Source organism: Macrotis lagotis, chromosome 7 (genome assembly GCF_037893015.1).
Source record: "Macrotis lagotis isolate mMagLag1 chromosome 7, bilby.v1.9.chrom.fasta, whole genome shotgun sequence".
Lineage (NCBI taxonomy): Eukaryota > Metazoa > Chordata > Mammalia > Peramelemorphia > Peramelidae > Macrotis > Macrotis lagotis.
In genome coordinates this window covers 164,633,636-164,659,451 of record NC_133664.1, presented here as the reverse complement: position 1 = coordinate 164,659,451, position 25,816 = coordinate 164,633,636, and the positions used below count along the sequence as shown (strand labels likewise).

The 25,816-nt window shown below is 32.1% G+C and overlaps 1 protein-coding gene across 1 annotated transcript in view; it reads left to right on the top strand.

The window, feature by feature from the left end:
- The window catches only part of LOC141493128 (protein piccolo-like), a 222,439-nt gene that overhangs the window by 169,806 nt on the left and 26,817 nt on the right, over window positions 1–25,816 (top strand). The window contains exons 7-9 of the mRNA XM_074194044.1: window positions 563–630; window positions 2,807–3,018; window positions 12,400–12,450. Coding sequence (XP_074050145.1) covers window positions 563–630; window positions 2,807–3,018; window positions 12,400–12,450 — 331 coding nt within the window. The remainder of the gene's footprint in view (window positions 1–562; window positions 631–2,806; window positions 3,019–12,399; window positions 12,451–25,816) is intronic.

Sequence of the window (25,816 nt, the reverse complement as noted above, 5' to 3'; positions counted from 1 at the left end):
TTAGCATAGAGAGAATGCACTCAATTTTATTTGCAATAAAATGTCAACAGTTTTTCTTTTTCATGTCTTATATTAAACATGCTTCATTTAGATGAAAGCTTTAACTCACTTATAATCCATGAGAAATATAAGACTGAGTTCCTGTTAGTCAAATAATGAATCTCATTTAATTGTCACAGTATTCAAATCCAAACTACACATTTATATTTGGGAAAGAACAAGTGACCATATTTTGCATAATTATTACTTCATATAGTGCAAATTTGATTATGTAATCCCTATAGGGAATTCATTATTCACACTAATTCAAACCTAGCAGTAATTTGCAGTATTTCAATATGAACTTGCATTTACTTCATTAAAGATTTCACCTTAAAGAATCATTTTATCAGCTACTTGACTTTTTAACAGCATTGCAATTAGCTATTACATACAGGAGGGGATTATGCTTGGGAGTTGCTTTATATATCATTGATCACGTCTCATTTATTGACTTAAAGTAAAAAACTGTGGTTAGAAGGAAGAAGGGCCTTTTGTCTCAGGCTTCTTTTGCTTTATTTAGGGATATCAATATGCTCTCAGATTCAGAGAATCCTCAGCACCTGGAATTACATGAACCACCAAAGGCTGGTAGGTAAAAGAGTTATATTTCCAACTGCCAAGAAACAATATGTCTTAAATTTAAAAAGGTGAATTAAATTTAGTTTCATTAAGATAAAAAGTAGACCTATTATTTCATAGAGGGATTTCTTTAAACGAGGACAGCCACTCTACTAATGGAGATGATTATCTTCTTTGAATTTTTTAATCTTGGGTATCTTTCTGGAGAACTGAGAAATTAAATGAATCTATGGTTACATAACCAATGGGTATTTCAGAAGTAGGGCTAGAACCTTGATCTTAGAGGCTCCAAATCCATTTCTCTATCCATCACACCATTCAACATCTCTTTAGTTTCATGATAAAACAAATGTCTTAATATAAGAAATAATGAGGACCAATTATGAAGTTCCTGACATTTAGCACAGTGTTTACACTTTAATTCTATAAATTTTTCTCTTTCAAGAACTCTAAGAGATTGGTTTGCCTGTAGCACTATATCTGGCACAATGTAGATAATTAAGAGATACATATTACTTGTAATGGAAAATTCTATCTGCATCCAGAAGAAAAAATTATGGAGTCTGAATGCAATGCAAAGCATGCAGTTTTCACTTTTTTAAAACTTCTTTTATGTTTTTCTTTCTCATATTTTCCCCTTTAGTTATAATTTTTGACAACATGACCAATATAGAAATATGTTAAGCATGAATGTACGTGTACAACCTGTAATGGGTTGCTCACTGTCATACAGAGGGGAGAGGAAAGGGAGAATGGTAGAAAAATATATAATTCAAAAGTTTACAAAAAGACAAATACTAAAAACTATCTTTACATGTAATTGAAGAAATGAAATGATATAAAAATAAACTTTCATTGAATCGTATAATGAATGAATGAATGATGAAAAAAGTCAGGGGCTTGTCGAAAGTTTACTTTTTTAATAAAGGTCTGAACTGAAGCCCAGTTCTGCAGGATGCTAAATGTAGTACTTTCTCTACCCTATTTGTGTGCAAAATTTAGATATCAAAGAATTCTTAGTCTTAATAAGTAAAAAAAAATTTATTTAGATTTGCTCTGTGATATGAGATGTCGGGGTAGTAGAGAAAGCAGGCAAAAAGAACAAACAAACAAATCAGTCCACATAAAGTATATGTACAGAGGCAAGAAAAGAGCTACCCCATTGATTCCATACAGTATATTTTACTTCTTTCTCAAAATGAAGAAGTTTTGTTCATACTGGAACTGTAAGAAAATAATCCAAGCCAGAACTCTTAATTGTCAACCTCTTCCATACCTTAAACTTTTTTTGAAGTCCATAAAATTATGAATTCTTAAGAAGCACATGAAGGGACAAAGGTAAATGAGAGTAAATTATATGAGAGATATAATTTATATATATAAAATAACTGGTTAATCCACAAAGATTTAATAAGTGCCTACCATATGCCCGATATTTTGCTAAGCTTTGAACATTTCCAGAGATATGATTTCTGGGTAATTGATCATTTTATTTAACATACTAGGAATAATTAATTAAAGGAGTGTCTTGAATGCCAAAGTCCCCTCATAGAACCCCATTTTATGCTCTTATACCCTTGGAAGAGTGAGTCTTCCTAAGGGTGATAGTCAACTCATACAGGTTAACAAGTAATGAGAGAATGAATATTATGATGAGAGATGGAATTATTCTAATGAGGTGTTGAAGACATACTTATGTATTCCTATAACACCCCATTCAGAGTAATCTAAGGCAAAAGGATCCACTTTTTTTCAGCCCTTTCTGAATAGAAGATAGGCCAAAATTTACCTAACCTAAAATTTCTTTACCTTTTGAAGAGATCTAAATTTTTCTTTTCATTATCAGTCTTGCATTTCAAGGGCCACCTCAATAGTCTACAAGTATTGATTTCTGAATGAGGAAGTAGGAAAGGCGAAAAACTTTAGACACCATTCAATAACTGCTTATTAATAAGTGACTAATTATCATTTCTCTCAATATAAAGACAAAAACGAAAGCATTCCTTACTCCACAAGGAGCATAGACTATTCATTATATATTACTGATTTCCTTGTAATCAACTGAAGTTTGAAATTTTATCTTTCATAACCAGACTTCTAATAGTGATGATATATTGTAGATAATGGTTCGGCAGCCAATTTTGACATGGACTTAGTATATAAAGCTCTTTTTATCTTATTGCAGTAGACAAAGCAAAATCCCCCGGAGTGGATCCAAAGCAACTGGCAGCTGAACTGCAAAAAGTTTCTCTCCAACAGTCACCATTGGTTCTTTCTTCAGTTGTTGAAAAAGGATCACATGTTCACTCTGGCCCTACATCAGCTGCTTCCAGTGCTGTTCCTAGTCCTGGTCAACCAGGATCACCCTCCGTGAGCAAAAAAAGGCACAGCAGCAAAGTGAGTCTTTTCTAAATATGTTCCCAGTATGGTTTCTTTTCTCATTCCATCTTTAGATCCGGGAAAACAAAGGAGAGACAATTTTGTATCCCTGGGCTTTCTATCCAGCCTCTTCTCCTTTTCTCTGACACCATAATTTCTAAGAATCAAAATCCTTATGTTGTAGCATATTTTATATGCTATGATAATTTATGATAATCTCTCTTTTTATTCTAGTAAAGTTAATTTTGTTTATTCAAATACAAATGTAGAATATTCTACATCAATTCTATATTCATTATAGTTTGTTTTTTAAAGTGTGTTTTAGGTATTCTTTTGAACTTTAAAATAATGATATTAAGTGAAAGAAAAAATGAAAATAATTCAAAATGAAAATAAAAGATAAAATAAAAATAAAGAAAAACATCTATGTGACTTGGGCAAGTCATTTAAACCTCTATCAATCTGGATTTACTCACTTGTAAAATCAAAGATGGCAGTGGACTAAATGACCTCACTGCTACATTTCAGCATTATAACAATGACCCTGTCATCCTAATTCTTATTCTACAGTGCATTTTCCCATCTCAAAATATGAAGATTGCTAAATAATCAGCTGACAACCTACCCCCTTTCACATATCAAACAAGGTGTCCATTCTAGATTGCCCTTCATCCTGACTGACCCAGTATGGTGGAGCTATGCAAAGCAGGATTTCCTAGTCAAATTATTGTGATCCTTTCAGAACAGGATACAATATTTGCAGCAATTCTGTCCTTACAAAGAAGAAGAAGAAAAAGATTGTATTTTCAAGAGCAAGTTTTGTAAGAAGAAAATCATTCCCACTTCTGAGTCAGGCAAGGCTGAGACAAGTAAGAAAATCATAAGAGTTGTATCCATGGCTCTTGTATTTACTAGGCACACCCACAGTTACTATTATAAATACAGAGTCTATGTATATATACACAGAGATTCAAAAATACAGATATATATTTAGTATAGATACAATGGATGTTCTATATAATCATTATGTAAGTATGGATTTAGATACATTTTTGCACACACATGTTTATGTGCATGCTTAGATACAAATACATATGTATAAGCCCCTAAAATTTATATGTGCATGTATTTATATTTGTATGTAAATATATGTATACATGCCTCTATATTTTACCTTCATGAGGTCTCCCAAGGGCATCCCTATATGTTGAAAAGTACTTTGATTTTGTGTTCCCCAAAGACACACACACACAAATAAGATTATATCCAATAAGTTTCCTTTTTCAAAATTCAAATTCATTTTCAAAATTTAAAATTAATATCAATTTTAGAATCAAAATGAATTATTTAGTCAAACTCCCTTCTTTTATAGTGTTGGAACTTGAAATCCAATCGTGTCAAATAACCTGCAGTTACCTTTTTGGATGGTAAGAAATATTACCTAACTCTCCTGACTCCCAAGCCATGACTTTTCTCATATGTATCATATTGGCTAAAATGGCAAAAAAAAAAAAAAAAAGGAAAAGAGGATTGGAATATTGGGACAATATGCATTGTCAATGGAGTTGTGAAATGAAACCATCATTCTGGAGAGCAATCTGGAACTATGCCAAAAGAACAATAAAATTGATTATACCCTTTGACCCAATTAAGTCTATATCACAAAGAAAGCATATAAAAAATGGGAAAAGTCTCTTTTATCCTTAGTTTTTGCCCCACTTCCAGTGCCTTTCCTCTGAGATTTCTAACTTCTATATTTAAATATAGCTCTCTCATCTCTCTAGTCATCTAATTTTCTATCTATTGTATGAACTCAGTAGTATACATGCTCTCTTCCCTATTAGAATATTATTTTTTTGCCTTTTTTATCCCCAGAATTCTGTACCCCAGCCTGACATACTATAAGAACTTAATAAATGCTTATGAACCAATTGATTGTGTAACAGATACTTCTGCTCCCTTTCCTATATAAAATGTCAGATTTTTTATTGGAATTTAATTTTTCCAATTATATGCAATGCTAGTTTTTCAGCATTCATCCTTTTGCAAATTTATGTATTTCACATTTTTCTATCACCTCCTTTCCCTCCTGCTCCCCATGGAGGGGAATAGTCTGATAAAAGTTGTACATATATATTCCTGTTTAATATATTTATATATTAGTTGTGTTGTGAAAGAGGAATAAGATCTAAGGGGAAAGAAAAAAATGAGAAAGGAAAGAAAAAACATAAAAAGTTTTTTTCTCTTGATGTGGATGTATTGTCCATAGCATGTCTCATAGGTTGTCCTTGATCTCTGAACTGCTGAGAAGAGCTGCATCCATCATAGTTGACCATCTCACAATGTTGTTGCTGATGTTGTTAATATTGTTAATGTGTTAATGTTCTCTGTTTCTGCCAACTTCACTCAGCAGAAGTTCATGTAATTCTTTCCAAGCTTCTCTAATTTTGGCCATTTAAGAATTCATATGTCATAATTTGTTCAGCCATTCCCCAGTTGATGAGTATTCCCTCAATTTCCAATTCTTTGCACTACAAAAAGACCTGATATAAATAATTTTGAACATATAAGACTTTTCCCATTTTATGTGCTTTTTTGTGATATAGATTTAATATTGGTATTGCTGGGTCAGAGAATATGATTAGGTTTATTGTTCTTTGGACATAGTTCCAGATTACTCTCCAGAATGGCGTATTTCACATGTCCACCAATAGTGCATTATTGTCCCAATTTCCCCACATCCTCTCCAACACTGAACATTTTCCTTTTTTTGTCATCTTAATCTGATACAGGCGAGAAAAGTCATAGATCTTAACATATGAGCCAAGGATTAAAGAGATCCAGTATGTGTAGGATGATATCATTTTGACTTGATATATACTTAGAGAAATTTGATAAAATACTTCACTTGATATCACTTGAAAGAGAATTAGTCTGTAAAATAATGCAAGACAGGACAAGGATATTTTTCTCATTTAAAAATTTATGATTGCAACTTATAAGGAGACTAAATGAAACTGGTCTCACAAGACACCTAGCATTTTTCTGTTGTGTCAAATTTATATGATTTAAATCCTACTGAAACTCATTATGCTTTGGCTCAGATTTAACATTACTAAAAGGAGAAGATTCAAGTGAAAAAGCTTATAGTATGGTGTTAGAATACATTCTTCCTAAAAGATAATTCTCTAAAACACATGTTCAAATACAGAATTATGTTAGTTCAAATATTATCTATTAATCCTCTGAATCTAGGAACATTAAGAAATATTAAAGATGCCTAGAATTATCCAAAGTGATGGATGCCTACCTAAATACATTTTGCATTTACAGAATAAAGTACAAAGATTTTCTATGTCTAGTCACTTGCAGGTCTAGATGGTCTTTCTTTTGACAGATGTCATGTGGAGAGTGAGAAAAATTGTTCTATAGTTCCTCTGGCAACTAATGAAAGATCAAAGCAGCACAGTGGGATGTTGCTAGATGTATTGATGTACTGTATTTTTTTATTTTCTGCAAGATATCAGGTGGTGTATGGTTTTCTGTTATTTTTGCTGAAGTGTCAGGGATAACTTTATTTCACTTTTATGTTGGAAAGAATATTTTGCTGACTTAAACAAGAGAATGTAAATCAATCTATACAATAAAAATGTGATTTAGAAGTTTTCTATATCTTTTTAACCTTTGGTTTGTTGCATTTCTTTACCAAAGACAACTTTACAAGAAAGACAGTGATCATTAATGTCTGTCTAATTATTAGTATCAACTTGGGAAGTTTTGCTTGATATGTGGGAGAAACCTTCATGACTGATTACATATTAAATATATAGGGAGACAGACAGAGAACTGATAGATCCATTCTCACAACAACCCTGTGAGGTAATCATGAATATTTTTCCCCTTTAACTGGGGATGCAGAAGTTAAGAGATACATCCAGGTTTAAACAGAGTAGATATCTGAGGCATGTTTCTAACTCTACCATTTCTAATCCCAAATTTAACATTCTTTTACTATACCACCTAGGTTGCCATTAAGTAGGCAAATGAATTACTCCAGTAGATTCAGAATTTAATGGTTTTACATAGAATGGAATCCTAGTATTTCATGTCTTTTTTTTTAATTTAAGGCAATGGGGTTAAGTGGCTTTCCCAAGGTCACACAGCTAGGTAATTATTAAGTGACGGAGACCAGATTTGAACTTAGTTACTCCTGACTCCAGGGCCAGTGCTCTATCCACTGTACCACTTAGCTGTCCCCTAGTATTTTATTTCTAAGTAAATTTTCTAAGATTTGTGGCAGTGAACAATGTGGTGACTTAGAATGCTCAATTAGATCATATTCCACAATATGCTATTATTAACATCCAGTAAAATTAAGTATCCATTTCTTTGAGAAAAATTGAAGGCTAGTTTCTTTAATTTTGCTCACAAGTAAATGTTTTCTCTTGCTTTCTTATCTCTTCCTATCAAGAATAAGGACAGCATATGTTTCTCAAATGCCTTGGGGAACAAGGAATTCTCATTTAGTGGTTTTGTATTTGTAACAGAGAGAGAGATATGGAGAAATTGTTCAACTTTTAGTAAAGGCATCAGTTCAAAACAAAGGGATTTCAGACTTATCAACATTGCTACTTTGATGAAAATAAGAAAAATAGACTTTTTTTCTAAAATAAACAGTATGATGCCTAGCTGTATGGCCTTGGGTAAGCCACTTAACCCCATTTGCCTTGCAAAAACCTAAAAACAAACAAACAAATAAATAAATAAACAGTATGAGTATTAATTCACCTTTAGCTTTATAGTATTTCATCAAGTGATTTATGTGGACTTTAGGTTAAAAATATTCCACTTGCCTGGATTTGATGTTCTTGAAAATCATCCTAGTTCTAATATAATAAATCTTTTTTCTATACATTCTATCCAATTTTTCCCATCTTCAAAAGGATGTATCTAAGTATAAAAGAAAAAAATATTGTTAAACCCCTCATAGATTTTTCTCACAACAGCTTAATTTTACAGCTACCAACAATTACAGATTTTGTATCACCTTTCTAAGCCAATTATTAAAATAGTTACACATATGCTAGACACTGTCCAAGGACTTATGCATTACTTCCTTGACTTTTTCTCTCAAATCTTTATGCCATCTCACTGGTATTTCATTTTTTTTTATTTCATTCACATGGAAATTTTTACAGGCTTTCACAACCATCTTATTTCCTCTCCTCTGCTGCTTCCATAAAAATTTCTTTCTAGAAGTTTGTCTTAGCCTCCTTACAGAGAACAGGACTGCTAACTAAAGAAAAACAATAATAACGTCATGTAATTAGATAGCTAAGCACCTTATGCATAGCTTCCTCCAATTCTTCCTGTAAAGTTTGCTTTTAGAATTCGTAATTGCCTTCAAAGCTCAGCTCAAACATTACTTACTACCTAATGTCTTTCTTATTATTTCAGTTGCTAGTGCCTTTCTTTTACAAAATTATCTTACATTTAATTTTGATAGATGTGAGTGTGTGTGTCTGTGTATGCATGTGTGTGTGCATGAATGCATGCATTCTCAGAGAGGCCATAAGATTCTTGAGAATAAGAAGGATGTTGAATCTCCAACACATTGTACAAGATCTGATGTTTAATAAGCTCTTGATAAATACTTGTTGATTTTATTGATATAAAGAGAATGAAATAATTCTTGATACTTGTGTTCCTAATACAATATTAATTCAACCAAACCTTTATTGTTGGAACAATTGAACAGACAATCCATATGTTCCATTCTACCATTGATATTCCTTTTATTTTATCAAGTGGGATCATTTTCAAATTCTTCTCTTCAATATAATAATTCTTTCAAAAGGACTCAATGAATGATAGTCTATAATTTTATCATTGCTTCCACTTATTTTGAAACTTTCTTGGATGGATTCATGATTAGCTGAAAGTGGGTACTGATTCCATTTCACTTCACATCCTTCCATAATGTCTGTGCATGTTTTGTTCATATTAATTCTATATGGAAAATTAATCCCAAACACTTGAACCCAACTCTGATTATTTTAGTATACCATGTGGAGGAGGTATTTCTGTACAACTTGAGGTTTCTTAACAGAGAGAAATATATAGCAACACTTAATTGTTGTTGAATTGAATTTACTATGCTGAGTAAATAACAGTAACTCAGTACCTTGAAATCATATCTCAACCTACACAGCTTCCTGCTTCATTTAGTTAATTTTTATTTCTTATTCTTCTTGACTTCATCATGAATGTCATTATGACTTTTTCTCATAACTCACTGTGTCAATTTGGTAGATTCCAATTATTATGCATCCATTGTAATTGATAATAAAATTGACTCAGTATTTATTTTAAAAAAACTTCTAGTAAATTCTGTTCAGTTCTTGTTTTTTGCCCTTACAGTTTCATCTTTAAATACTCACGGATCATTTGATTCTGTTGCTGGTTTCCCACCTAACTCTGTATAGGCTTGTTTTCTCTTAAACAGTTTATTGGTGTTTTGCATTCTTTTTCATTATCCTTCACTAAAACATTTTGTAAGCTACCTTGCCCTTTAGACTTCTTCTGCCCTTTGGTCTTAATGCTTTGACAGGATTGCCAATGCACTTGAAGACAAGCTTCTTTCTTAAATCTTTTTGTTTCTTTATCTCAGTTATAATATTGTAACAGTTAAATTTCTCTATAAATTGTTAATAGTATATTATTTCTATTTTCCATTTTTATAAGTTGAAGGTTTATCTTAAAAGATTCATTTAAAGTTCCTACAAATAAATCCCATATTTGTAATTTCTATTTATCTCTAATTGCCAGTGATTTAGCTAAATACTACTAATTGATTACAAATGGATATTGCTATTATCCATTAAATCTAATTTTATTGCCTTTTTATTGTTGTCATTATTTGTTTTTCATACATTGTTTCCTTGTAAAATGTACTCTTGCTATATTGGGATGAGGCTTCAGAGGGACATACAAGCATTTGGTCTCTTTTATTCTTTGATCTCAAAGCTCATTTTATAACATAGTGGTTTATCTCCTCAGTACTCACTTTTGACTCAGAATCAAAGAATATCAGTATTTGTTGAATTATTTTGAAGGATCTTGTAAAGTTTTTCATGAACATTCATTATACTTTAAAGTGGATATTACTAAGTTATATTTATCTTCATGGTGCTTTATAAGATTTTATTCTCTTCAAATATACTGCAAAGTGAGATGACAAATGTTCCTTTAGATTATGCTTCTTGTTGTCTCTGAATACTTGAAAAAAACAGCTTCACCAAATCCTTTAATCATCTTTATAAAGAAAATCTACAGGAGATTTCTTCCATTTATCATTGACATTTTTCCCTTAGGATTTCTATTTATATTTAAATTAAGAATATTTGTATCTCTATTTTCTAGCTCTTGCAATAAAACAAATCATGAATGGATAGAAAAAATTCCTAAACTGTGGACACTACCAATGAAATTAATTTTGGTCGATGTCTAAAAACTGTTATTTTCAATATACTCTGCTTCTTAACCTTTATCAATCTGCCATCATCTCCATGGAAACAGATGACCACACACATTATCTCAAAAATAGTTATACTTGGATGACACAAATCCTCCTCAGTCTGTCCATGTGCTCCATACATAACATAATTTCAGATGCCTTTTGGAGAAATAATACTGATCTGTGGATGGTCCAGTAAAGAGAATCAAAGAATTTCACAAGTAAGGGTTTTCTAAATACATTAGCTTAATCCATACCTGAAAAAATATTTCCCCTCTATATCATTCCCTTAAATCTTTGCTTAAAGACTAAAAGGGGAAGGCATTGACTTTCTTATGGGTCAAAAAACTCTATTTTTGGATCAGTCTAATATTAAGGAAGATTTTCTTCACTTCAACCTAAATTTGCCTCTTAAATTTTATACATTGCTTCTATTTTTGTCCTCTGCGTTGTGACATAGTTAATCAAAGCCCTGACTCATATAATAACCCATTAAAGACCCCAAAAGAACTATCATGCCCCACCCACTAGGTCTTACCTTTTCCAAATTAAACAGACTAATTTTCCTCTTATTGTTCTTATATATCAAAAACTCAAAACTCTTCAGTATGCTGGTTGGCCTCTTTGAGAATGCCAATTTCTCAATGTCCTTTCTAAACAGTAATGGCCCATACTGAACACTACTCCAAAAGTGATCTGGCAAGGCAGGTTTATCATCTTGGATTATCATCTTCTGCATCATAAACTATATTCTTTTCATAAGGTAACCAAGGATTGCATTGGCTTCCTTGAATATCGTATCAGATTCTCAATTCATATTAGCATATGTCCAATAAGATCTCTTCTCAGGTGAACTTCAACCTAGGTATGCTTCCTAGTTTTCTACACATTAACTTGTTTATTGTTTATTTTCATTCATGTTAAAATATATAAAATTTGTAATTAGTAATTTAGAATAGTGAATCAAAAATAAAGTATATTTATTAATTGGCCCTAGCTAAAAATCTTTTTCAGTTTCTAGGTAATATACACATGAATGGCCAATGCTACATTTCATTAAAGAAAATAAAACATTTATTGATATATTTTCTATTACATCACTTATATCTTACAATATTCCTTTGACAAGTGAGCTCCTGACTTCCTTATATTCATCAGTTATAATAAAGAATTAAAATAGAGCAAATTTAACCAACATATCAATCAACTTCAATATATATCTGGTGTACTACATCCACATTGTGCCATCTCTCAGATGAATGATGCATTCTTTTATTTCTTCTTGTCCCTATTCCCTATTATAAAAGTATCATGTATGAGAACATACCACCCTGATTTCTTGGTAGAAATGGGAAGCTTTTGGTGGGGATAGCACATATTCTGACAAACTTGATAGATGAATTAATTTGGTCAAAAAAATTCTTTGCTATAAGGGATGACCATCTGGTAGGGCGGAAATATATTGGCGGAAATATATTTGGGGGAATAAAGGTGATGTAAAAGCCAAAGAAATCATTATAGTTTGTTAAAATGAAGAAAAACCTCATTCAATTTTTAAACATAATTTAATGGCCAAGTTATATGCATTCAACAGAAATGATTAAGATTAATTTATAATCCCTTTGTGCCTCTTGGAGTATTAAAAATTATTTTTGCTGACCTAAAGTGTCTTAGTCTCATAAAAATTGATCTATATAGAAATATAATGTAGACATTCTTTGAAAATATACCTTATTTGAAACAGATCAACTGAAAACTAAATGCAATTTATTTTCACATCAAACTTGTGAGACCAGTAAAATTAATAGAACTTCAGAATGTTGAAATGTTGTCATATCAATGTTCTTTGAAATAATTTGTGTATTTGTTCTTTAATATTACAGCCCACTGATGCAACAAAGTCTGTCTCCCATCCAATTACTGGAGAAATTCAGGTATGTATATACAAAATAATTTGTTATTGTATGTTTTTGAGTAGCTTTCCCCATACTGGCATTATTGATATTGTGAATCCATGGAGCAGAAATTGTCCTCTAAATTTATAATGTTGAGATGCTTAATTTATGTCCATTTTTATAGCATGCTATTTTTCTTGATAAGAAATATATTGGAATCAAAGTGATCATCAGGCCCTCTTATAACAAGGTTTAGAGGACAAGCTCTGACATGTAACACAATTATTATGCATTATCATAAATTTCATGTTCAGGTCTTCCTCAAGTTGCTACTTAATCCTTATATTTATTCTTACCATTCTGAGGTCTAGAGCAATACAGGGTTATGTTTTTATGTTTTTTTGTTGATCAGGACAAATTCAATTTATCTCTCAATCAAAGAAGATAAAAGCCATTCAGTTCATCAGATGTTATTTTAAAATCTGAAGAAATCTCTTTTCCTATAGTACTTGTTTCTTAGTTCTTTCTATATAGAAGCAATATAAACTTTTCCTATTACAAATATTAAAATTATTATATTCATAATTTGTTGACAAAATCAAGAGGAAAAATAAAGACATATAAAGTAATATAGCTTTATGAAAGCTTTATGAAAGACCAAAGCCAGCATGTTCTCAAAATCTCACTTATAACAGCAGATGACTTCATCTGAGAGTACCAATTAGTATAACAAATAAGATCTTTTCATAAGAATCCTCTTTACAAGATAAAAGTTATAATGGCTTCTCTCTGTTTTCCCTAATTAATCTTGAGAAATGACAAGAAAACAGTCTCTCTAGCTTCTTTCAAGTTCACTTCTTAATGTCTTTCAAGTTCAATTCTTAATGTCTCTCTTCAGGCTCATTCCTTATAAAAGTGATTTGTTAGTTTTTCTAAAAATTGGGCCAGTTCGCATGAGAAAGAAGTTTCTCCTCACTTTATTTCTCATTACCTTTTCCACAATTTGTCTCATAGACTTCTATAGAAATTATACACACACACACACACACACACACACACACACAGTCTCCCTGATTCCAGAAGGAGATTCACTTCATTGAATAACAATGCCAATTATTAGGTCTTTTATTTCTCTGCTTTAAAAAGAGACAGTAATAGTTTCTCAGCATCCTTCAAAAAAAAAGTTTTGAAAACAGGGATTATACTCCAAAAAATGCTAGTGTCATTTAATTATAATTCAAAACTTTCTGAGGTTTTTACAATGGCAATAAACCCAATAAACTCCTCTTTTAGAGATCCTCTGATTATCTAGTACTGCATTAGTATCTTCACTGATGAATCATTGTTTAATACTGATAGGCTTTGAAAATGGCTTTTTAATAATTTACTATGTCCTAGGCATTTTGATAAGCACTAGATATTAAAAAAAGAAGGACAGATTCTACACTCCAAGAACTTATAGTCTAAGACAAAGATGTACATATAGGAGAATGTTGGGCAGAGAAGGAAGGTTTCGATATTGGAATTCATAGGGTGGGTGGAGTCACAGAACAGTTATCTAACAAAACAGGGCAATGTTAATTACTATTCTAAAATAAAGATATAAAAGTAAAGTAGATAGACAGATAGATAGAGATAGATATATAGAGATAGAGATAGAGATAGAGTTGGGGGTGGGATGGAGTACTATTATAAGGATCTTAGAAGGGAGATGGCCAGTGACACATAGCACACAGGGCTTGATAGGAAGGCCCATCAGTGAAAAGTTCAAAACAACAGGGCACTAGATAAAGTAAATAAGTTAGTAAAGGAATCTAAAGTCCCCAAAGAAAATAAAATAATATACTGAGTTGGAAGTGGATCTTATGTTGCAAAGATACATGGCCTGAAGATGACTGAGGAACAAGAAGACCATATATATCCAAAATCAAAGGTAGGAACCAATAAAAACCCATAAAAGAATCACTTGAATGATAGTTACTGAGGTTCAGTCATTCAGGCATGTCCAACTATTTGTGATCCATTCAGCTTTCCTTTGTGGTTCAACTCTTAGCCATACATTATTACTAGAAAAACATTGCTTTGACTGTACAGACCTTTGTTTGGCAAAGTGATGTCTGTGCATTTTTAAAGTATGCTTTTAGACAGCTTTCCTCTCCAAGAATTATGTATTTTTTTAATTTCGTGGCTATAGCTGTGATCTGCAATGATCTTTAAGATTAAGAATATAAAATCTGACAGTTTCCATTTCTTCTCCCTCTTTTTGTCACTCACTGTGATCTTAGTTTTGTTTTTATTTGTTTTTACACTCCTCTTTTACTGTCATCAAGAAGTTTAACTATTTATTTTTAATTATATGCAAAGATCATTTTCTTTTTTTTAAAGATTTTATTTATTTTGAGTTTCAAAATTTTCCCTCAGTCTTACTTCCCTCCCCCCATCCCCCACAGAAAGCAATTTGTCAGTCTTTACATCATTTCCATGCTGTACATTGATCCAAATTTAGTGTGATGAGAGAGAAATCATATCCTTAAAGAAACATGAAGTATAAGAGATAACAAGAGCAGACAATAAGATATCAGGTTTTTTTCCCTAAATTAAAGGGAATAGTCCTTGAACTTTGTTCCAACTCCAGGTTCTTTATCTGGATGCAGATGGTATTCTCCATTGCAGAGAGCCCCAAATTGTCCCTGATTTACTGCACTGATGAAATAAGCATGTCCATCAAGGTTAATCATCACCCCCATGTTGCTGTTAGGGTGTACAATGTTTTTCTGGTTCTCAGTATCAGTTCATGCAAATCCCTCCAGGCTTCCCTGAATTCCCATCCCTCCTGGTTTCTAATAGAACAATAGTGTTCCATACATATACCACAGTTTGCTAAGCCATTCCCCAATTGAAGGACATTTACTTGATTTCCAATTCTCTGCCACTACAAACATGGATGCTATAAATATTTTTATACAAGTGATGATTTTACCCTTTTTCATCATCTCTTCAGGGTATAGACCCAATAGTGGTATTGCTGATTCAGAGGGTATGCACATTTTTGTTGCCCATTGGGCTTACTCCGAAATTTCTCTCCAGAAAGGTCGGATGAGTTCACAGCTCCACCAACAATATAATAGTGTCCCAGATTTCCCACAACCCTTCCAACAATGATCATTTTCCTTTCTGGTCATATTGACCAGTCTGAGAGGTATGAGGTGGTACCTCAGAGAAGCTTTAATTTGCATTCTCTAATAAATAATGATTTAGAGCAACTTTTCATATGACTATGGATTGCTTTGATCTCCTCATCTGTAAATTGCCTTTGCATATCTTTTGACCATTTGTAAATTGGGAAATGCCTTTTAAAAAAAATATGACTCAGTTCTCTGTATGTTTTAGAAACGAGTCCTTTGTCAAAAACATTAGTTGTAAAGATTGTTTCCCAGTTTGCTACATTTCTTTTGATCTTGGTTGCAGTGTTTTTAACTGTGCAAAAGCTTTTTTAATTTAATTTAATCAAACTCATCTAGTTTGTTTTTAGCGATGTTCTCCATCTCTTGCTTAATCATAAACTGCTTCCCTATCCATAGATCTGACAGGTAAGCTAGGTGGTCTCCTAATTTATTATAGTATTTTTTTATGTCTAAATCCTGTATCCATTTGTATCTTATCTTGGAACAGGATGTGAGGTGTTGGTTTAATCTAAGTTTCTCCCATACTAACTTCCAGTTTTCCCAGCAGTTTTTTTCAAAGAGAGAGGTTTTATCCCAATAGATGGACTCTTTGGGTTTATCAAACAGCAGATTACTATAATCATTTCCTGCTATTGCACCTAGTCTATTCCACTGGTCCACCACTCTATTTCTTGGCCAATACCAGACAATTTTGATGACTGATACTTTGTAATATAATTTTAGATCAGTTAGGGTTAAACCACCTTCTTTTGTACTTTTTTTTTTCATTAAATCCCAGGAAATTCTTGACTTTTTATTTCTCCACATGAATTTACTTACAACTTTTTCTAAATCGTTAAAATAATTTTTTGGAATTTTGATTGGTAGGGCACAAAACAGGTAGTTTAGTTTTGGTAGAATTGCCATTTTTATTATATTAGCTCTACCTATCTATGAGCAGTTAATGTTTGTCCAGTTATTTAAATCTGATTTAATTTGTCTGAGAAGTGTTTTATAATTGTTTTCAAAAAGTTTCTGAGTCTGCCTTGGCAAATAGACTCCCTTGTATTTCTCTTTCTAGCTCTTTCTGCTGTATCTTGCTACTCATATATAGAAAAGTTGAGGATTTATGAGGGTTTATTTTATATCCTACAACTTTGCTAAAATTGCTAATTGTTTCCAGTAGTTTTTGGATGATTTCTTGGGATTCTCTAGGTATACTATCATATCATCTGCAAAGAGTGAGAGTGCAAAGACCATTTTCAACCATTTTCTTTGAAAAGGGTTTGAGTTCAACATTTTTCTCCTCACACTTTTTCCTCTCCCCTGCCTTAGAAAAGAGAATACTCTAATATAGGCTACATATGTATAACTATATTAAGCATATTTCCATATTAAACATGATATGAAAGAAGAATCAGAACAAAAAAAGGGGAAATGAGAAGGAAAAAATAAAAGAAAAAAAATTTTAAATATTGAGAAAAGTATACCTTGGCCTCATTCAGACTCCAAACTTCCTTCTCTGAATGTTGATGGTATTTTCCATTGCTAGTCCTTTGAAATTGTCTTTGAACACTGTACTGATGAAAAGAGCGGGTCCATCAAAGCTGATCGTCACACAGTGTTGCCGTTTGTGTGTTCATTGTTTTTCTGGCTCTGCTCAGTTCAGTCAGCATCAATTCATGCAAGTCATTCCAGGTTTTTCTGCATAATTTCTACTCCATCACATTCTTATGCCAAACTTTGTTCAGCCATACCCATTTCGTATTTATCCTGTCCATTTCCAATTTTTTTTGGTCACTGCAAAAACAGCTGCTATAAGTATTTTTATACGTGTGAGTTTTTTATCCTTTCTTATGATCTCATTGGAATACAGACCCAGTAGTGGTCTTACTGGATCAAAGTTTATGCACAGTTTATTGCTCTATGGGCATCATTCCAAATTGCTCTCCAGAAAGGTTGGATCAGTTCACAACTCCACCCAGTTTTCCCACATCCCATCTCTCATTTGTCATTTTCCTTTTTTCTCATATTTTCTCAATCTGATAAGGGAGATGTGGTACCTCAGAATTGTTTCAATTTGCAATTATCTAATCAATAATGATTTAGAGCATTTTTATATGACTACAGAAAGCTTTAATTTCTTTATCTGAGAACTGCCTGTTCATATTCTTTGACCATTTTATCAACTGGGAAATGACTTGTAATATATATTTGACTCAGTTGCCTATATTTTGGAAATGAGTCCTTTGTCAGAAACACTTGCTGTAAAAATTATTTCCTAACTTACTATACTCCTTTTAATCTTGGTGATTTTATCTGGGCAAATTTTTTAATTTAATTTAATCAAAGTTATCCATTGTGCATTTTATAATATTCTTCTATCTCTTACTTGATCAAAAATTGCTCCTCATTTTGTAGATTTCACGGATAAACTATTCCTTGCTATTCTAACAGGCTTGTGACATTACCTTTTAACATCAAAATCTTGTACCCATATTGACCTTATCTTGCTATAGGGTGATATGTTGGTGTATGCTTAGTTTCTGCCATACTATTTTCCAGTTTCCCTTGCAATTTTTGTTAAAAAGTGAGCTCTTACCCAAAAGCTGGAGTGTTTTGGTTTATCAAACAGTGAATTAATATCATCATTTACTGCTGTTTCTTTTGTACCATATCTATCCTACTGATCCACCAAGTTATATCTTAGACAGTAACAAATATTTTTATGACTGATATTTTACAGTATAATTTTAGATCTGGCATAACTAGGTCATTTTATTTTGAATCTTTTTCTTTAATTCCCTTGATATTCTTGACCTTTTACTTCTCCATATGAATTTTGTTAATATTTTTATAGCCAAATAAAACAATTTTTGATAGTTTGATTGGTATGGCATGGAACAAATAATTTAATTTAGGTAAAACCAGCATTTTTGTTATATTAGCTCAGCCTACCCATGAACAATTGACATTTGTCCAGTTATTTTGATCTGATTTTATACATGTAAAAAGTGTTTTGTAATTGCTTTCATATAGTTCCTGAATTTGTCTTGGCAGGTAGACTCCCAAGTATTATGTACTGTCTGCAGTTATTTTAAATGGAATTTCTCCATCTCCTGCTGCTGTGCTTTGTTGGTATATATAGAAATGCTAATGATTTTTGTGGTTTTATTTTATATTTTGCAACTTCACTAAAGTTGCTCATTGTTTCAAATAGTTTTATAATTGATATTCTAGAAATCTCTAAGGTTACCATCATATCCTCATGTCATACTATTATGAAACTCTTTAGTGACAGTTTTGTTTCCTCATTGCTCAGTTTTTTTCTTCTTTTATTGCTAAAGCTAACATTTCTTTTTTTTGTTTTGTTTATTTTGTTTTTGTGGGCAGTGGAGTTAAGTGACTTATATAAGATCACACAGCTAGTATGTATCAAGTGTCTGGGACTAAATTTGAACTCAGGTCCTAACTCCAGGTTCTATGCTCGATCTACTGTGCAATCTAGTTGCTCCAAAGATAACATTTCTGACGCAATATTGAATAAGAGTGGTGATAATGGACATCCTTGTTACTCCCCTGCTCTTAATGGATGTGCTTCTAGCTTCTCTCTGTTACCTATAATGCTTGCTAAGGGGTTTAGATAGATACTGTTTATCATTTGAAGAAAAACTTCACTTATTCCTGTGCTCTCTAGCGTTTTTAATAGAAATTTTGTCAAAATTCCTGCATTTTGCCAAAACATTTTTCAGCATTTAATAAAATAATCATATGATTTTTGTTACTTTATTATTGATATGGTTAACTATGCTGATAATTTTCCTGATATTGAACCATCCCTGCATTATAAATCCTACCTGTTCAAAGAATATTATCGTTGTGATAACTTAACTATAATCACTCTACTTAATATTTTATTTAAAATTTTTACATCAATATTCATTAGAGAAATTTCTCTATAATTTTCATCTGTTTTTAACTCGCCCTGGTTTACAACCATATTGGTGTCATCGAAGGAATTTGGCAGTTCTCCTTCAATTATTTTTTTCACAGTTTATATAGAATTGGAATTAATTGTTCTTTAAATACTTGGTAGAATTCACTTGTAAATTCATCTGTATTTCTTAGGGAGTTCATTGATGTTTTATTCAATTTCTTTTTCTGAAATGGGGTTATTTAATTCTTTGATTTCCTCATGTTAATCTGGACAATTTATGTTTTTGTAAATATTCATCCATTTCACTTAAATTGTCAGATTTATTAGCATATAGTTGGACAAAATAGCACCAAATTCTTACTTTAATTTCCTCCAACTCTTTTCAGTTTTGATACTTATTTGGTTTTCTTCTTTTTTTTAATCAAATAAACAAAGCTAATATATTTATTGGTTTTTTGCATAAAATCAACTCTTGCAATTATTTTTCTTTCAATATATTAAACAGTCTTTTGATTTTCAGGATTTCTAATTTGATATTTAGCTGGACATTTTTAATTTGTTCTTTTTCCTAGCATGCCCAATTAATTAATCTCTACTTTATTCTTGTAAGCATTTAGAGATATGAATTTCCCCCTAATAACTGCTTTGGCTATACATCAAACATATTTGGTATGTTGTCTATTAATTGTCATTATCTTGGACAAAATTATCAATTATTTCTATGATTTTTTGTTTGATCTACTCACTCTATAAAATTGTTATATAATTTCCAATTAATGTTTGTCTCTTCATAGATCGTTATTACATATGATTTTTGAAGCATCATGATCTGAAAGTGATGTATTTAATATTTCTGCCTTTCTGCATTTGATTTGAGAGTTTTATGCCCTATACATGGTCAATTTTTGTGTAGGTCCCATGTACTATTGAGAAACAAAGAATTTTCCCAGAAGTCTAGCATTTCTAACTTTTCTGAAATTCTAGTCACATCCTTCACTTCATTGTTTATTTTGTGGTTAGATATCTGATTCTGAGAGAAGGAGATTGAGGTCATCTACCATAAGAATTTTACTGTCTATATCTTCCTGAAATTCATTTAACTTCTCCTCTAAGAATTTATTTGCTATACCACTTGGTATATGTGTTTAATGTTGATATTATTTTATTGTCTATGGTACCTTTTAGGAAGAAGTCTATTTCTGCTTCTCCACTTGTCTGAGACAGGGATTGCTACCCCACTTTTTTCACTTCAGATAAAGCATAATGTATTCTGCTCTTACCTTTTATCTTTACTCTGCTTATCTCTCTACTTCAAATGTGTTTCTTGTAAACCATATATTGTAGGATTCCTGTCTATAATCCCCTCTTCTAGACACTTCCATTTTTATGGGAGAGTTCATCCCATTCTCATTCAGTTATAATTACTAACTCTTCATTATTCCCCATCCTATCTCTTTTCTGTTTGTACTTTTCTTTCTCCCTTCACCTATCCTTTGTCATCATTGTTTTGCTTCTGAATACCATCTCCCTCAATCTGCCCCCTTCTATCAGTCCTAACTCCCCTTTCTTTCCCCTCTCCTCTTTCACCTTTTACTTTATCTGCCTTCTTTCCTTCCTATCTATCAGTCTCTCCTTCCTGTCTCCAATCCTTCCCCTCCTAATTCACCATAAGGTAAGATAAATTTCTAAACCCATTTAAGTATATAAAGTATTCTTCTTTGAGTAAAATTTGATGAAAGTAAGATTCAAGCAATTCTTACTCCTCTTCTTTCCCTCTGCTATAACAAGTCCTTTAGATCTCTTCATGTGATGTAATTTAGCTCATTCTACCTCCCCCTTCTTCCCATCACACTGTAATTCCCTTTTACAATGTCTTATTTTTTTAAATCATCCCATCAAATCAATTTATACTCATTCTTTCTTTTTTTTGTTTTTTGCAAAGCAATAGGATTACGTGATTTGTTCAAGGTCACACAGCTAAGTAAGTAATAAGTGTCTGAGACCAGATTTGAACTCAATTCTTCCTGACTTTAGGGTTGGTACTGTATCATCCATGGGCCTACATATTTTCTATCTAAGTTTTTGCCCTCTAAAGTGGTACAATTCTCAAGAGTTATGAGTATCATCTTCTCATGTAGGGATGTAACCAGTTTAATCTTATTAAGTAACATTCTTTTTCTTTCCCCTTGTTTACCTTTTTTATGAATCTCTTGAGACACATTTTTGAGAATTAAATTTGCTGTTTAGCTCTGGTTTTTTAATCAGGAATATTTGAAAGTCACTCATTTTTTTAAATGTCCATCTTTTTCCCTAAAAGAATATGCTCCATTTTGCTAGGAAGTTGATTCTTGATTGTAATTCAAACCCCTTTGCCCTCCAGTCCTTTGATTGTTTAAGGTTGAAACTGCCAAGACTTGCATAATGCTGATTGCTACTCCTTGGTATTTGAATTGCCTCTTTCTGGTTGAATTCTGCAGAATTTTCTCCTGGATCTGATTTTTCTGTATTCTGTATACAATGTTCCTTGGCATTTTCATTTTTGGATTCCTTTTAGGGGGTAATTAGTCAATTCTTTTGATGAGTATTTTACCCTCTGGTTCTAGGATATCAAGGCAATGTTTCACTTTTTTCCACTTTATTTTTTGGTAGGCTTTTGCAAGGCAAATGGGGTTAAGTGGCTTGTCCAAGGCCACACAGCTAGGTAATTATTAAGTGTCTAAGACCAGATTTGAACCCAGGTACTCCTGATTCCAAGGCCAGTGCTTTATCCACTATGCCACCTAGCCACCCCAAGGCAATGTTCCTTGATGATTTCTTGGAAGATATTGTCCAGACTTAATATGTTTTAATTTGTTTTCTAATATGTATTTTACATTTTCCTATCTTTTTCATTTTTTATTTTGCTTGACTGACTACTGCTGTTTCAGAGAGTCATAAGCCTCCACTTACCTAAATCTATTCTAGAATCCTTTTTGTGCTCTTCCAAAAAAATCTTATCTCCAATGTAACTTTCTATATTCCTGACTTTTACTTTTACTTTTCTTACTCATTTTGAACTCTTTTCTTGGTCACTGTCCCAAGCTCCCTATCTTGAGACAGTACCCTAGTTGTAGACCTTCGATGTTGAGAATGCTTGTGGATTGATTGTTCCCTGGACTGGGGCTGTCCAGAGATAGATCTTCATGCTAAGAACTGCAATAGTTTATTGGAATCTTATAGGGATAGATCTTTCACACTGAGAAAAACACCAGAAGCTGGGTCCTTCTTCGAGAATTCTAGTGGCTTGCTCACTTACCTGGGTCAGGCTGAACTGGGGATCTGGGACATCTGTGTTAGTGCCTTCCCAACTGCCAGTGCCATTGATCTGCTTGGCCAGGATCTCAGGGGTCTCCTCCACACACTGCTTACACTGCCTTCAGTTCCCAGACCTGGGTTTTGCTGCCTGTTCCTGGTCTTGCACCCCTTCCACCTGAAATAGGCCTTAATGCAAAATGCTGTACTCTGTCCTTTTGTGAATTCTGTACTCCAGAATCTATTAGGGGCTTGATTAATAATTTTTTTTGAGGGGAAACCTGGGAAAGCTTAAGGAAGTTTCTCACTTCTCTCTACCTTCCCTCACTTGGCTCCAGTCCCATCAAGAAGTTTCTTAACTCTTCTTCACTTTCTACCTTCAAAATGGTATTTTGTATGTCTTAAATTGTTGATATTTCTCCCCTCAATTTTAATTCCAGCCTGCCATTTCCAAAAATATAATATTCAAATAAGTTAAATAAATTAAGTGATATTATTCAGACATATTGCATTCTTTCTCAAGCTTAAACCAATCAATTGTTCCATGTTTAGCTCTACCTGCAACTTTTTGATATTCACACAGGTTCCTCAGAAAATAAGTAAGATGATGTGGTATTGTTATATAAGGGTTTATCACATTTTGTTGTGATGCACACAAAGACTCTAGTGTGGTCATTGTAAAAGTAGATTTTTTTTCTTTCTTTAAAATCTGTAACTCCCTTTCTGCCTCCATAATTCAGAGAATTTGGCAGTTTGGTCTCTAATTCCTCAACCTTAAAAAACAGTATTTCCGGTCATTCTTGGTTCATATATTACTGAAACCTAGCTTACTGAATCTTAAATAGTCTTGGTATGTGAGATGAGCTCAGTTGTTTTGTAATTTGATCATTGGCAGTCTTTCTCATCCAATGGACACTGATGAATTTTCAAATTTTGTTGGTATATTGAGGGTAGTGCAGCACTATAATAGCATCTTCTTTTAGCATTTTAAATAGCTCAAATGGAATTTCATCACCTCCTGGTTATACTGCAAGCAATACATGACTTCATTCTCCAAGCTGTCTAGATATAGATCAGGAACCACCCCATTGTGGTTGTCAGTGATGTTCAAATCATTTTTTTTAATAGTTCTTTTGTACATTCTTGGCACCTCTTTACTTCTGTTAAATCTGTAAAAGTTTTATCTTTCATTAAGTCCATATTTGCATAAAATATTCTATTAATATCTCATTTTCTTTTTATCGCTTATTTTCTTGTTTTCTTCACATATGAAAACCTCTTTATCTCTACTTTTTAATTTTCTGTAATTCTGTCTTCAGTGGGGCATATTTTTCCCTTTGTCCTTTATCTTTCTTCTGTAGGCTACAAAAATCCTCAATTCTTTAATTTGATTAAGTTTTAATTCCCCTTCTCATTCTGACCAGTCTTCCACACCTGTATTGCTTCTTATAAACGCATTCTCTCTGACAGGGGAAGACAACAGACTGAATGACACGAGCCTTGGTTTGGACAAAATTTTCTATTAATACAATGTGTGATCCCATTAGTTCTTTTGACCAACACATCACAGTATTGACCCATTCAGCTTGTTGTCCAACAATCAGTCTATTTCAAATGAACTGCTCTCTGGACATATCTCTATCCATTCTATATTTGTGCATTTTTTTTATTTGTTTGACCTCAAATAATTGATTTAATCTCTGTATATCTGTTTCCTTTTTTATAATGTGAGGAATTTCAACAAGTTTTTCTGCCAGCTCTAAACACAGGATTCTATTAACTCTAAATGTATAGAGATTATGATATTGTATTATTATTATCTATTAAATTTCATCTATTTAATCTTATTAGCATTAGATCACTGTTTTACCCTGTAAAGATATTTTAGATCCTAATTCCTTCACCTCCAAGTTATCTCTCCAAGATGAATATTTTCTATAAATCTTCTAAGTGTGCCAACTATATCTTTATTCCACTCTTAATGATAAAATGAAATAGAAGCCAAAATTATCAAGGCTTATTAATAAAATATTCAATAGAAGAGATCTAGCTCCATGTTCATATTAAACCATTTATTAATATTTTCTATGTATGGTCATTCATTCAGTTCTGAACATGTCTTATTTTATGATCCATATCTCTCTACATTATTCATATAAGTACTTTGAGAGCATTTGTCAAATGCCTTGCAAAATTTCAAACATTCTAGATAAATGGTATCTCCCTCATCCATAGTTTAGTAACTCTTTCAAAAACTAGCAGAGTCTGACATAACTTCTGTGCTCACAAAAAAATTCATTTAATAATTTATCCTCGAATTTTGCCAAAAAAATCAATGTTTAAACTCACTCATAGTTTAATGTAAACAACAAAATTAATTGAATATTTTGCCACTTGTATTTCTAAATCACTACTCAATTCTCCAGTATTGCTTAATCTGAAAGAATAGTATAGGCAATCTAGCTTCCTGTTGCATTTTAACATCGTAAAATACACTGTGTAAAATTGTGATGTTTTGTGCATTTCTTTATATTGAATTCAGAAGAAAGTTTCCAAGAGGAAGAAAACTTTGTCTATATGATGTTAAAAACAATATTCTTTTAATTAGAAAAATTCAGAATCAATTATTTTTGTTTTTATTGACAATTTTATTGTCACTTTATATTTGATTTAATTTATTTCATTTTTCAATGTTTTAGCATTATGTAGTTTATAGCCAAGATATCATTCAGGCTATCAAATAATAGTATCATAGTATTACTATTCTAGTTTCTAAAATTTCTAAGACTTTAACAGATTATTTTACTTCAACTTCTTGTTCTGTTGATAACTATAGAATGATAAGAGAGCTGTCAAATTATCCTCAGAGAGTTAGTATAATTTGGAGAATCATTAATTGTCTACCTTTTTCACCATACTTGCCTTCTTAGCCTGAAGTGTGACTCTTTAAATAGTATCTAATTCAAGATCCCTCGTTAATCCTGCAAAGTTTTTTTATTTGTTCTGACAAAAA